This window comes from Bos javanicus, chromosome 4 (assembly GCF_032452875.1).
Source record: "Bos javanicus breed banteng chromosome 4, ARS-OSU_banteng_1.0, whole genome shotgun sequence".
NCBI classification, from domain to species: Eukaryota; Metazoa; Chordata; class Mammalia; order Artiodactyla; family Bovidae; genus Bos; species Bos javanicus.
Window position 1 is genome coordinate 12,612,613 of NC_083871.1, and position 14,918 is coordinate 12,627,530.

At 37.2% G+C, this 14,918-nt stretch overlaps 1 protein-coding gene across 8 annotated transcripts in view; it reads right to left on the bottom strand.

The window, feature by feature from the left end:
• Positions 1-14,918, bottom strand: part of SGCE (sarcoglycan epsilon) — a 71,449-nt gene that overhangs the window by 42,185 nt on the left and 14,346 nt on the right. For 4 of the 8 annotated variants that reach the window (XM_061413469.1, XM_061413465.1, XM_061413463.1 and 1 more), the window contains exons 2-4: positions 12,239-12,346; positions 2,675-2,797; positions 892-1,049 (exon numbers count right to left, since the gene is read on the bottom strand). In XM_061413469.1, coding sequence (XP_061269453.1) covers positions 892-1,049; positions 2,675-2,797; positions 12,239-12,346 — 389 coding nt within the window. The remainder of the gene's footprint in view (positions 1-891; positions 1,050-2,674; positions 2,798-12,238; positions 12,347-14,918) is intronic. The other 4 variants (XM_061413470.1, XM_061413468.1, XM_061413467.1 and 1 more) reach the window with 1 other exon arrangement.

The following is a 14,918-nucleotide window of genomic DNA, read 5'->3' on the forward strand; positions in this document are numbered from 1 at the left end:
TGACTTAGCAGCAGCAGCAGCAACTACTGGATTTAACCACTGGACTGCCAGGGAAGTCCTTATTGTCTTAATTTCTAATATCTTCCAAGTATGATGTCAGGTACTGATAAAAAGCTGATTAATTATAGCACCACCATAACTCCCAAAGTCAAGGTCAAACATATCTGCATGGCTTACAGAGCCCTACAAGATCTTCCCGTATCAGCATCAACACCTCTGTTCCCATCATTTGGCCTCTGGAGTGCATGCTGTCCTCTAACTACCTCTAAAGTTCTCTAAGACCATGTGGTTTTGTTTATGCCTCAAGATTTTGATGTGCTGTATCTTCTTCCTAAAATAGCCTTCCTTCTACTTAGTGAATTTCTATTTACCCTCTTACAACTCTGCATCAGACAGCACCTTCTTATTATAACAGTTATGTCAGTGTTGGCTAAGTCTGAATTTCCATTCCAGTGCTTCAACCCCAGAACTGTAAGACATGGCAGGGGATGGCTACTATTCATTTTTCTACCATGAACACCTATCATAATGCTCAGTACATGGTAGGGGCTCAAAAGACATCTGTTTAAATGCTTGTATTTGAATGAACATGAAATCTGAATTTAAAATCTGGAGGAAATAAGTGGATTCATCTTCTTAAATAGAATTCATAGGAATCTATTTATTTTAAATGTCTTTTAATTTTTTTCACTAATTTAGACTGCCCTTTTTATATACAAAAGCTGAAACAGAAAACTCTGTAGATGAACAGAAAGAAATGGTATATTTCCAAATGTTATCTCATGTGTTTCCATGCATAAAATACTGAAAACCACTGCCATATAACTTTAATTACATTTGAAACTCAAATTACAAATAAACAAGAATATAATTTTGCTCTAAGTAAATTACCTCAATGACCGTTGGTTTCCCCACATTTTCGGCTGTTGGAGACCCATAAAGGACTCCATCGCTATATGGTGTTCTTTGGATATATCGAAGCCATCCAGGACGGTCTGGGTAACCCATTAAATTTGTGTTAAATGTTATGGGATCATTACTAATCTCACCTAGGTAAGAAACACAGAAGTGAGATATAAAAGTTATTTTCACGTGCTGCTTTGATAGTTTCAACAAAAATATGTCTGTCTAAAAAGTTTTTTCTTAACATTTGTAGCAAATTAAATAAAACCCAAAGAAATCCATCTGAGAATTTACATTAGGACCTCACATAAAGAAGAAAATCATTTTGGTGGTTTAGTTTGTCTAGAAATCTGACACAACGAAGAGCATATTCATGCAATTTTTTTCAAACCATCTTTTCCTTTAATTTTTTTTTGGGGGGGGGCGTGGGGTCACATAGCAGTGGAGAAGTTCTATCAATGAGACGACTAACTTTCAGGAAAATCAGGTTCCTATGCTCATTCTTTTGAGAAATCTTTCTTTCATTCAACTCTGGACACTATCAACTTAATCTTAAGGGATATCTCAAAATTATAAAAGTATCATGAAAACAAAAATAACGTAATTCCAAAACACTGGAGGATGAGTTGAAAAATCCAAATCTAAAAGAACTTCAATAACATGACATTTATTAATAATAAACGATAACAACAGCATCATTTTATTAGCATGTACCAAGCCTCATTGCTGTGTCTAGCCTCTACAGGCACTATTACTTCATCTGATTCCAAACATACCAATAAAAGTAGTACTATTACAGCCGTAATTTTACCGATGAAATATGTAATTTTCCATGTTAACTCCTCATAGTCAAATTAAGTGGGGAAACAAGAATTTAATCCTGGTTGACCCCAGAAACTATGCTCTTAACTATATGAAACTATATGTTTTCTTCTGCTGCTTAAAAGGTTTAGCTATACAGTTTGCAAAAGTACAATGCCTCATGAGAAAACATTTTATAAATAATTGATGAAAAGATTGCCTTTTTTTCTTGAATATTGGTGAAAACATGCTTAACTAAATGAGTATTTTCAGATATACTACTCATCATATCATCTACAAAAATAATATTTATGCCATACTTTTCAGAAAACTCATTTTTGTTACTTAAGTAAGAGTCATAATAAGAATATATTTTCTCTTGCTATTCTTTCTATATCTTCATTAACTGGATGGCATTTATGACAATTGAACAGAACATAATTTAAACAAATAGATGATTAAATAAGGCTTTGTAATTGGTATTACTTTGAAGAAAAATTAATCCCCATTATATTATCATGAGGTTATATAAAATTATTTCATATTGTAAAAGTTTTTTTGAGAATTTTCTTTTACCATTATTTAATTCTCTTCTATGATATGTGTATAATTTTCCAAAAGTCAATGTCCGAGGTAAGACTCTAAGTCTTAATGTGGAAAACCATAATTTTATAGCTATAATTATTTCTATGAGAATATAGGTAGATGATTTGTCAGAAGTACAAAACTCAAGACTAGACAATCAGAAATATGCTTTCTTCAAAATTCAAAAATGAATTATTTTCTGTAATTAAATGTTGAATCTTACAATGGGAAATATCCTATAACAATCAATTTATCATATATACTGACCATGTCAAACAATGTCAGAAATATCTGATTAAACATTATCTGGATTATGCACACTGAATAAAAAGAAAAAAAAATTTAATAAATTAACCTCTTTTTTTTTCCCCCACCAAGAACATACCAGGTTTGGGGTAAGGTGGAAATTCCCCCTTAAAATACTCTCTTTCCAAAACATGAACAAAGAGGACGCCTGCGGAGGGGTAGACATTCCGATCAGAGTGTACCTTGGAGAAAATAGTGTACACTGCAAACAAAAAGGCAAGAGAAGAGACAGAAAGACAAATAATGAGGTCTGCTTTTGCAGATTCACTTACACTGTCAAACCGGGTTTCACTATAGAGGCATTTCTGAGAAAAATGAAGCAACATGCAAGATAGTTAAAGTTTGTTTTAGGACAAAACATGGAACAACTCTCAACTTGGTGTGTTTACAGACTTTTCAAGCACTATGTCAGCAGATTTAGGCACAATTAATTTTTTAAATTGTTATTGAATAATAAAGACAACCACAACATCTCTTTGGTAATTTTTATGGAGATTATTACCAATGAAATACATCATGAGAAGTGGTCAACTATATCATTGCTACAGTATCTTTTTCATTTTACCTTTTTTCAAAGAAAAGTATAAAGAGCAAATTTTAAACGGTAAGAATCTCCACTGTATTAACTGTTTGCCAGACAAAGCATAAATACCATTGATAAATATAAGGTGACTTTCAGAAATACTTACAAAAAGGCATTGGGTACTCTTTGAGTATTAGTTCTCATACCTCTCCTAGAAATGATTTATTCCACTTTACCTGATCTTGACATTTAATAATTCATACATATAAGCTAGTCTATTACGCTATCTCCTAAATAAGCAAAAACAATTACATAATAAAATTCAGGGCAAATCACTTCTTTAAGTGAAATGGGGCAGATTTTACGATTTACTGGTTCCTGAAGACACATGATGTGAGTACATTAAAATGACTAAATTGGTTTGATTAGTTTCAACTTATCATTTTTTCCCTCTGATATCATCATCTCCACCAACACATTACTGCCATTACCCTTGTCACCTCTCCAATCTCTTTTGGTTTTCTATCTTCTTGTTTGGCTAGTGGCTGCAATTTTTAAACAGATAAACCCTATCAGGCAAGTTCTTTCTCTTAGTCACTGATGGATTTGTAAATGCAGTAATTAACCTTAAGAACCCAAGGCTGCTCACTCCAGGCTCACAACTAACTAAAAGCTCTGAAGAGTAAAATCACTGACAGTAATTTTTCAGCATAAAAATAGGAACTCACAAAAAACATTGCTGTATCTGTGAAAACTTGCCCCTGCAGTTCCATGGATGGCTGCCAAAAATGAGGAACTGAACTAAGACATTTGGCTGGTAGCTTCATGTATCCATAGCTTTACTACGGAAAACACAACTTCAAAAGCTAAAGTAACAGACGGAGGGAAGCAGCAAGTAGGTGTAACCGAGGTCCGTAGGGAGACTTGCTTCCGGACCTGTTTTGTACCAGCACTAGGAAGCATTCCCATGGTTTTAAGCACCAAGAGCAATTAACTCACCTGTGAACATGGTCTCATTCCAAAAAAAAGAATGAACAAATACATCGTAGAAATATAGTGGGGATGAGAACTGGAGATTTTTCACCAATCAAGATTCCAGTGTCCCCGGAGTGCTAGGTGCTATGGAGACTGTGAAGATGAAGGAAACCCAATCCCTGTCTTCTGTGAGTTCCCCTTCTGGTTGGGACAACGACACCCACCTAACTAGGTATGACTCACAGAGAGACAAACTGCTGTGGCAAGACCTGGAAAGATGGTGAGGAGCAATGGAAGCTGGAAAGATCTGGTAAAGGTTTACGGAAAAAGTAGAATTCAATATGGCTTTTTGAGTACCAGCAAGATTCTGAAACTCAGAGATGGACAATTTCGGTGGTGAAACATGCAAGATACAATCGTGGGAGACTGTGGGGCCCTTTTGAGAAAGGGAATTAAGCCACTGATGCTAGATCCTGGTAGGGAGAGGAAAACTGGGAAGAAGAACCAAATTACAAAGAGCTGTAAACTCCTGCTGAGAAGTTACTTCATGCTATACAGAAGGGTGTTTAAATTCTAGATCACAATCTCACATCCAAAGCACAGGAATGCTTTACATAATTTAAAGAATCTCTTCAGAGTTTATCCACTTCATTCTTTCTAGAGATTAAAAACATGTTAAGTCCAGCACTGGACTTTACCTGTGTTGTTTTTCTGGGCACCTCGGAGGTGTCTGGCATATGTGAATAATTGTATAAATGCCTACTGAATGGATTAATCCAATCTAATACATAGCAAAAGGTACAGGGAAACAGTTCTTATGTTTGTGTACTAAACATATATAATGCTTAACTTCAATTTCAGTTTCGTAACTTACATTAATTCCTATATGTGTGTAGCAGTTTATGAGTTACCATTCTTCATTTACATTATAAACTACTAACAGTCTCCCTTAGTTTCTGCTGCCATAAGGTAGCAAATGCTAGCTTCTAAATCAAAAATAAAGGTTGTTCATATTAAATAATATTGAACTGATTCTTTTTCCTATATGGCTTGTGGCCGGGCCTGAAACGGAACCATAAAAGGAGCCTGTCACTGCTTATCATCTCACTTCAAGGACTAGTATAGAACATCTCACTTTCTGCTTTCACACACAAAAATTTTTTTCTATGATCTACTGAGCCAAACCACAATCTACCATGGCCCTCCTGGGTTTTAAGATGACATGCATATTTCTTTATTCATGTGTACTCAATTGCCTTTCTGCAATCTGCTGAACTGCATACTTGCTGGTCAGTTACCTTGGTGACTCTGCTCCGCTTTAAGCACAGTATGCCATTCACTTGGAGGAAAACATGATACAGACGTACAGCACATTCATCGCCTTAGAAATGGAAAATGACTAAGCCACTATGTTTTGTTTGTGAAAATAATACTTCCTTTCTGTAGCATCAGTTTAAATGATGGGCACCCACACAACATTTTAAAGAAGTGCCCTTTACCTTACCTTTCCCATTTGTTACTTGCAAAACAAACAGCTCTTCAATAGAGGCTATTGGGGCAGTATTTACACCTAGCTTCCTTTCAAAAACAACAAATGACACAGAGAATTCAAAGTGATGAGCTCCTATTCTAAACATGGGCTATACAAACAATACTGAGCAAGTCTGCATTAACACCAACCAAGGCTGTTCCTTAACAGTGAACACATGTTGCACTCACAGATGTTTAGGTAGTCCTCACAAACAGTAAGTTTGGAGCATACTGTTTTCTCTCAAAGGAAGTTTTGAAAATCAAATTTAAACACTTGAAGAATCTCTGAAAGACATGTCTCTGAAATACACTGAACAGTCTCTGAAATACACAAGCATACTGTGTCCTGCTAATCAAGCTGAGGTCACAGGGTCTGGCCGCTCTGTGTATCGCATGGCTCTGCAATCGTCTATGGCTGCAAATCCATCACCTCTGCAAGCACATGCCATTGGATACAAATGAAACAGGAAACCAGTCTGTTGCTAAATCCATACAAATCCATCACCATTAATGGTCAAAACAATTAAACCAAAAGTCCAACTCACAGGGGGTCAAAAACATCATCTTCAAACCACAAGGGTAGCTAGATGTGCAAAGATTAAAAATTGAAAACAGGTAGTCATAAGTAACAGAATTTTTTACAGGAAAAACTACATAGCTGAGTTAAGAAGAGCAAAAGAATATGTGGGCACAAGTGGTTGGGGTAATATTTCACCATCTTGATGCAGCTCCAAAATCCCTTGTTAACATGCCAGCAAAATCTTTCCATAAAACTATATTCTCTGTATGCTTTCGTCATAAGGCATAGAAACTACAGACCATTTTCAACAATGTATATTATGTGAACACAGAGAGCCAAGAACCAAATAACAGACAGTGATGGCAGTAGCAATCAAGTGGGACCTCATGCTAGCTAAATAGCATCCTGTCTTTCTTTATTAATAGTCCATTTGAAATTTTCTCCCCATGGGAGCAACACTGAGATGAAAATAGGAGGGTGCACATTTGTGTGCTTATTTACAATTACTTAAAAACAAACGCAAATCTGCATGAGTTAACCAAACATCAAATCTGAAAGGACTGTGGTGATACACTGCCAACAAATCTAGAGCAGGACACTTCACAATTATCAAAATGATTTTTCAATGGCATATACATGTGCACAGACATATATAAAGTCCACTCTCCACAAAAACGTCCAGAGAACACTTACAAGCCTTTGTCTGCATCAAGAAGGAGGAGATGACTATAAAGATAAACTGGCTGCTGAGTGTGGGACCAAGTCTCAGCTAGACTGAAATCTTAAAGCCTCCTTTCCTCTGAAATCTTTAAGAAGTCATAAAGGATTGTCAGTATTCACATAGAGGTGACCTTTATTAGGCAGCTATTATGTTGATCTCTCTCTCATAGAATGCTTATCAACAAATTAATCACTTTCAAAGGTCCACTTACATTATCATCTTCTAATTTTTTTTTGCGGTTTAAGAGAATACGGTAAAATCTCAGTTTACCAGGAACCCCAAGGAAGGAAACATTTTAGAGAGCTGAGTTTTCTCAAGTACTCGGCGGTCGATCCTTTTTCATTATGGGTATAAGATCATCATTTAGCACATCAATTATTGCACTCCGCTCTAGTATACAATGACGCCCTTACAGGCGTTTGGTTGCCTTGCCATTTACCGATCATGCTAGTGCTTAGCAGGTAGCCGTCTGCTAATGCGTTTTGAGGTTGTGCGTTTTATAGATTTTCTGTTTTCTCATCTGTAGACAAGCTGTCAGCTGTCATTTCTCATTGCTGTCAGTAATGTTTCCTCTAACTGCTTCTCTGGGCCTTCTAATTTGCAGCTATTAATCCGCTGCAGGCTTAGAAACCAGACTACCAAATGAGGTGGGATTGCGTGTTAAAGTAAGAACAAATTTGTACTGTCGTATCACTCACAAGGCTCTGCTAGAGCTGAAAAAAAGAAGCCTGCATCTGCCACGTCTCTTTTGGCAACCCAGAGACCCTTTTGTGGCATATTTCCCGATTCTTCGTTGACACAGTATATTCTGAAAAGATGATCTTACTATAATTGGGAGCCAGCCATGATTTGAGGAGATGGCAGCATAAACTCTACATATTAAATGTATTCAGAGAAAAAAAAAAGTGTACCATAGAAAGCCTTTATTTAATCCATATGTAACATAAACAAACTGTCAAATCAAAATGAATGGATTTAATGTGCTCTATAAAAATACTTTCTTACATATTTGCTGGGTGGGAAATACACTGCACAATTTAAACAAAGAGAACTATTGATTAAGTGATCTATTACCCTTAGCAATAGTTAAATCAGTCTAAGACTACAACACACTAAAATAAGTAATTTATTAATAAGAAATTGAAGCCTGTTTACAAGAGCATTTCAATTTTGTTAATTTGCCTCTCTTGGAAGCTACTCACTGGGAAGCATGACAAGGGTGCCTTATCCGAGTGCAAATTAGTTAAATAAGACTGAACGTTTTTCAGATGTTCACAGTACTGCTTTAATAGTAAGTATTATTTGAAAAAAATTTTGGATAAAAATGATGAAGACGACTTTTAAATATGTTTAAGATACAAAGATAATACTGAATAGCCACTTACCTGGTACAGCTTCTCAAATAAACTTTTGCCGAAGCAACTAAATTTCCCAATTCCTCAAAATCCTATTTATAGAAGAAACACTTCTCTGCTAAAGTGAAGAATTGTATTATTATTAAAAAAGAAAGTTACACAAAAAATACAATCGCTGAAAACCTATTTTACTGTATGAGCTTCGCTGATAATTGAGAAGTGTAAGTGCTGACAGAAAAAATAACCTTTGCCTTCTCTTTACCCACTCCAGTGTTCTTGCCTGGGGAATCCCAGGGACGGGGGAGCCTGGTGGGCTGCCGTCTATGGGGTCGCACAGAGCCGGACATAACTGAAGTGACTTAGCAGCAGCCGCAGCCTTCTCTTTTATAGCTTTAATATCTAAAAGCTCTTTATGAGGCTCAGAGCCCTGTATACACAGCCCTCCAAGAAGCTTCTACCGATTAATCAGAATTGATTGTAAGAGATGAATTCCATTTTGCTATCTCTGCATCAAGAGAACTCATTTTAGGGTTTTCAGAGGCAGATACATCTACGGTTTTCTCCCTAATTTATTTTTCAATGTGTTATCTCTATAGTCTAATTGAAATTTAATTATTAAAGCAGATAATGTCTATAGAAAAATATTTTGAAAGGCATCAATATCCAGCTGGTATACAACCTGTTTTGCCTTTTTTTTTTTTCCTCTTTAAAAGTTACTGTGTGTTTTATCAGTCCAGCCTTATAAATCTTGGCTTAGAATCAAAAGCTTTTCTCGGCAGTCTGCCCTTCACCCCTTGAGTTTACTCAACATCAAAGTCCTGAAGACCATTCATTCAACAGTGGTCAGCTATTGTTTTTATTTCAGTCCCAGATAGTCCACACTTGGGCGATAGAATTCATCACCGGGAAGGCATTAAATTGCCTTTTCAAACGTCATTCCTCTAAGAGATAGGACCACTTTTCTTTACATGAGGTAGAAAAGAAACCACTACCTGGATCTTTTTTTCTACAAAAAAGCGGAAAAGTTTCTTCCTGAGATTTTTCCTCCCCAACCAAAGCCACTTACTAAAACCATTTTTCGACATGGAGTTAAATATCTTGATTTTTCCATGGAAAGATCACATGTGTTTGTTCTGTTGTTATTTTTTTCATAAATGTCAGTTGGAAAGTGGTTGCAAACCATTTTTTTTTTCAAACCATTTTTAATTGATAATCAATAAACTTGGTCACATAGAACACTGCAATTGAAAAGGGCTTTATATATCATCCGTCGGGATGTGCCAAACACCATTCTCTACTAAGGGACAGGTCATTGCACCACTTCCTATTTGGATATGGCCTCAGCATTCTACTCAACCCAGGATTCCTGCTAGTTAATACCAGAGTTACCATCCATAAAAACAAGTTCAGTCCTCCAATTTTAGAGTCAACAACATTGAACCCAGAGAGACTGAGGGACAGGTTCAAGTCTACAGGACTAGAAAGAGGAAAAGCCCGAATTTGAACTGGGAGTAGTTATGCATTTTGTTGATTTTGATAACATAAGGTAATACACTTGGTGGCTGTCCATTATTATACCCCACTACAGTAAACTCAGTGCTTGCTGCATATAGATATTTTAATAATGCAGAACTATAATAATAGGATTTAAATTAGAGGAGGAGACCAGGAAGGGAGAAAAAGCTAAAGAGTGAGTTCAAGAGAAACTGGGGAAATAAGAGAACACAGAAAACTGAACTGGTTGCCTCAGCAGATTCAAGATGTATTGACCATTTCTATTTTGAGAACTATAGTTCTGGCTCAGGTTCCAAGGAGAAAATCATTGTGAGGGCCAGTGGGAGCATGAAGCTTGAAGCAGGAAGAGATAAGGATCTCTTGGCAATTCTGAAAAATGTGACAGTAAAAGCCTTGGGATAGTATATTTCACTAAGAATACCACCATAGCAGAGGATTCAACTGAGCTTAACAGCTGGTGAGAGAGTATCTATAGAAAATCAAATAGGAATGGAGTGACATGCTGAAAAGAGGACAGAAAGTCTAGAGATCAAAGTTAAAAAGAAGAAACCAAAGAAAAGGGAAAAGAAGGCTGCAGGTAAGTGCAAAATAGTGTGAAGTCCAGAGGAAGGGTTTTGGTAATTTCATGTGAAGCAGCAGTAATCAGGGCAGATCCCAAATCCTTGGGAGATGACAGAATAGAAATACTATGCCAAATCTGGGGCCATAACTAGAAAGATTAGATAACAGGAAGAGTGGATGTGCGGAAGAAGCTGAAGGTCCTCAGCTTGATTAAGGAACAACCAGATAAGGTGATGCTAGTCACTCTCACTTTTCACTTTCATGCATTGGAGAAGGAAATGGCAACCCACTCCAGTGTTCTTGCCTGGAGAACCCCAGGGATGGGGGAGCCTGGCGGGCTGCCGTCTATGGGGTCACACAGAGTTGGACACGACTGAAGCTACTTAGCAGCAGTGGTAAAGAACCTGCCTACCAATGCAGGAGATGTAAGAGATGTGGGTTCGATCCCTGGGTCAGGAAGATCCCCTGGAGGACGGCATGCCAATCCACTCTAGTATTCTTGCCTGGAGAATCCCAAGGACAGAGGAGCCTGGCGGGCTGCAGTCCATAGGGTTGCAAAGAGTTGGACACAACCGAAGTGACTTAGCCCACATGCACGCAGATTAAGTATTCAGAAATGAATACCTTGAAGGAAAAAGAGAAAATTCCTTGAGAGTATCTAAGGAGGGTGTGGGGAAATGGCTATGGGACAAATCGCTTAGATCCTAGAACAAGTGCATCTACTGCTTTTTAAAACAAATTTTTGCAAACTCTCCATGAGAAGTTACTGTCACAAAACTCTGTTTTCTTTTAGATATTAGAGATGAAAATTCCTTAAACATGCAAAGGTGTTTATGGGTTTGTTTCAAAAACAAAAGAGCAGAAGAGATCCTGGGAGCCTCGGTCCTACTGTGAAACCGATCTGGGAGTAGAAGACTTCAGCTGAGGAATAATTTGATGCTATCTAGAAAAAAGTTAGTGACCCCAACTCAGAAATGTAAGAAGAAAATGAGGTAAGCCAGGAATCACTTCTATAAATACCAAGAAAGTCTTATATGGCAGTAAGTCCATTTTATCACAAAAAATTCCTGTTCTTTTCAAAGTATTTTTAAATTGCTATTTTTTAATAGATAATTTGATTACCCCAAAGTTATAGAAACCAACCTACTGTTCTGCTACATAGCACATAGGGTAGAAATTTGGGGGTGGAGGTGAGGGGATGGGAGGAATGTGGTTAAGAGGGATTGTAAAGACAAATAATCCAGAAATATTAAGTGAAAGCTCATGATGATAATTGATATTTTTAAAACAACTAATCTTTCCGTTGTTAAGTAAGTCTTTTTCTTCCTGATGAAATGCATTATTTCAAAGGTCCTGACATATTGCTAATGGACACATTAAAGATAGGGAAGAAAAATTTAGAAGGACAGTCAATCATTTCAGGGTCAGGACATCTTTTCAACAGAAAACAAATGCCATCTAATTATTTAATATCAAAACATACTAATTTGGTTTTGCAACAAAAATCATTCAAAAAATCATTGATAATCAGCCAAAATATTTTATGACTTTTGCCATTTTTCTAAGGTTATGCAAATACTGTTTTTAAGAGATTTATATTAAACATACTTCTTAATGTTTTTCAATGTTACAAATAGTTATAATAACTGCATTGCAATAAATTGTATAAGTGGCAAGCTAGTGACTGGATAGGTTAAAAACAAAGTATTATTTTTAGTTTTTAAAAAAGGCAAAACTACAGCAAAGTAAAAAAATAAACCTGGAGAATAACGGATTAAGAACACAGACGATTATAAGGTTTAGAAGATTAGGAAAATAGATTTTTTTTTCAGATTGACTTATCAAAAAAAAAAATCCACACATGACTAAAAAAGCAAAAGGACTATCGGAAGCGGACATTTACCAGCTCCCCAAAAGGGATTCAGATTATAACCTAAACTCACCATCTTTCTTCCCAGCAGTCATTTTTCTGCTGATAATAAAATTGTTGGCCTGTTTGGTCTTCCATTTAACTGTTCCATTTATGCCATCAGCACAGCTTAATAAAAAAGCTTTTCAGAATGAAACAAATGCACAAAAAAAGAAATTAATGTCAAAATAAAATGACTATCACAGATTACCTATTACTTATTAACTGGGATCAGATTCCTTCCAGCCCAGCAAGCTACTGAATTCCATTCAATAAATATTTGTTGCATGTCAGTATAGGGAATATGTGGGGATACAAGGTAAAGATGCAGTTCCTGCCCTCCAAGGAGCTTACAGTCTATAGAGACTGATGCTTCACGTACAGAAATACATATGTCATATATAGAAATATATATATATATATATATATATATATATATTATATAACCCCTTCCCAAGTGGTACAGTGGTGGAGAATCCACCTGCAATGCAGGAGGCGTGAGAGACGCAGTTTCAGTACTTGCGGTAGGATGATCCCTTGGGAGTAGGAAATGATAACCCACTCCAGTATTCTTGCCTGGAAAATTCCACAGAGAAGTCTGACAGGCTACAGTTCATGGGGCCACCAAGAGTCGGACATGACTGGGTGAACACACAATATATATGCATGCACAGAAATATATCGTATACTGTATATGTATAGCAATTACACATATACACACAGTGGTAGAAACCGTAACCGCTACTGGAGGGAAAACAATTTTCCCTGGTGAGGAACATTACGATAACTTTAACATGTCTTTTAAATCTATAGTTGAGTTTTGGTAACATTACACCAGCAGCAATGAACAGAGAATCGGAGCAGGGGACACTAAACAGGGGCTGTCTCTGGAATGTAAAGGAGCAATCAGCATAAATCAGGGGTTGAAGAAAAGAAGAGTAAAGGTGGGGCCAGTTATAAGACATCATGGGAGATAATACTGATAATCCTTTTCAAATTGCTAGACGTGGGTTAAAAAAAGAATCAATGATGGCTTTGAATGTTTGACCCAGAATGCCACAGAACAGTACTATATTGACTGAGTGAGTGCAAGTCTCTTCGTTTCCAACACTTTTGCGACTCCATGGACTGTACCCTGCCAGGCTCCTGTGTCCATGGAATTCTCCAGGCAAGAATACTAGAGTGGGTTGCCGTTCCCTTCTCCAGGGGATCTTCCCAACCCAGGGTCTCCTGCATCGGAGGCAGATTCTTTACTATCTGAGCCACCAGGGAAGCCCCAAAAGGAGTTCATTTCTGGAGAAAGATGGTAACTTTAACTTGGGATATGTCAAATTTGGGGTACCAATTGGATATCTAGGTGAAACCAGCTAAGAGGAAGATGGAAATAGAGCTCTGGTTCATAAGAGAACCTAATGCAGGCTTCAGATACAGATTTGAAGTTCATCACCAGAGAAATGATTGCTGAAGCCAAAGCCCCAGTGTAATTCCTTAAAGAGATCATGCCCTTAGGTAACCTGTGTTAGACTGTCAGGTACAAAATGATCTGGAGAAGATACACATTAACGTTCTTGGCTTACTTGCCTATCTTATTCCCAATTATCCAAACTGCCAGTCTTACTGCTTACTCTCCCATCCTTCATCCTTATCTTCCAGACTTGATATTTGGGTACCATTTCCCTAACTACAACATTGGGTCACCATCTCATTCTTTTTTCCTCTAGCCATCTCAGATATGTTCCCTCTGGGTTTAGCTCAGTCCCCAAATCCCCCTGGGTGCACCCCGTACCTCCGCCCAAGCTTCTGGAGCTGAAATACACAGCAAGAAGGGATCCACAAAAAGTGAAAGGGACAAAAAAGGCAGAGGAACATGTTAATAAATACATTCACGTAGCCAAAACCCACGATGATTCAGCAAAGACAGAAGAGACAAAGCAGTCAGAGAGGCTGGACAACTGAGCTTGAAGTGTCATATTTATGTTAACGGAAGAGATGCCAAAAAGGAGTGTGATCAACAACCTCACTTACTGTGAAAAGGTCAAAAAGGATGAGAGCGTAGAAAAGATGACTGCTAGACGTGAAAAGGGAGAAGTCAGCGGTGACTCCTTAAAGGGGAGCTCCAATAAAGTGATAAGAGTAGAAACCAGAAGCAAAAGACCAAGATGTAGATGCAACAGATGTAGTAAATCTTTTAGGAATACTTGCCAGAATAGGGAAGCAAAGAAATAAAATGATATGGCAGACTGAAGAGCAGCAAGGTAGAGAGAAAGGCTGGTCCTTTTAGTGTGGGGAGACAGACTGTGTTTATAAGCTGAGGAAAAGACACAGGAAGAGAGAGACAGAGACTAGGTGTAAGGAAAAGGAGCATAAATGACAAGACACAATCCCAGAAAAATTAGAACGGGTGCGACCAAGCATATATAAGCAAAGAAAATACTTTATGAACCAGGGTGTAAGGACAAGTGAAGACAGAGATATTTGTTGGGGGTACAGAACACCTAATGGTGAAAGGGCTCCTCACTTTAGCGAATCAGAGATGAAAAGTTTATTTTCTTTTCAACTGAATTTTAAACTTTAAATTAAAATTCTGAACTTTAAATTACAAAACATACCAAGTCCCCTTCCAAAATGAAAAGAGAATACAATTCAAAACCCAAGTTATTAAAAATAAACAACTGAACAAAACCCCAGGTGATCATTTCAGTGATACCTGGGAG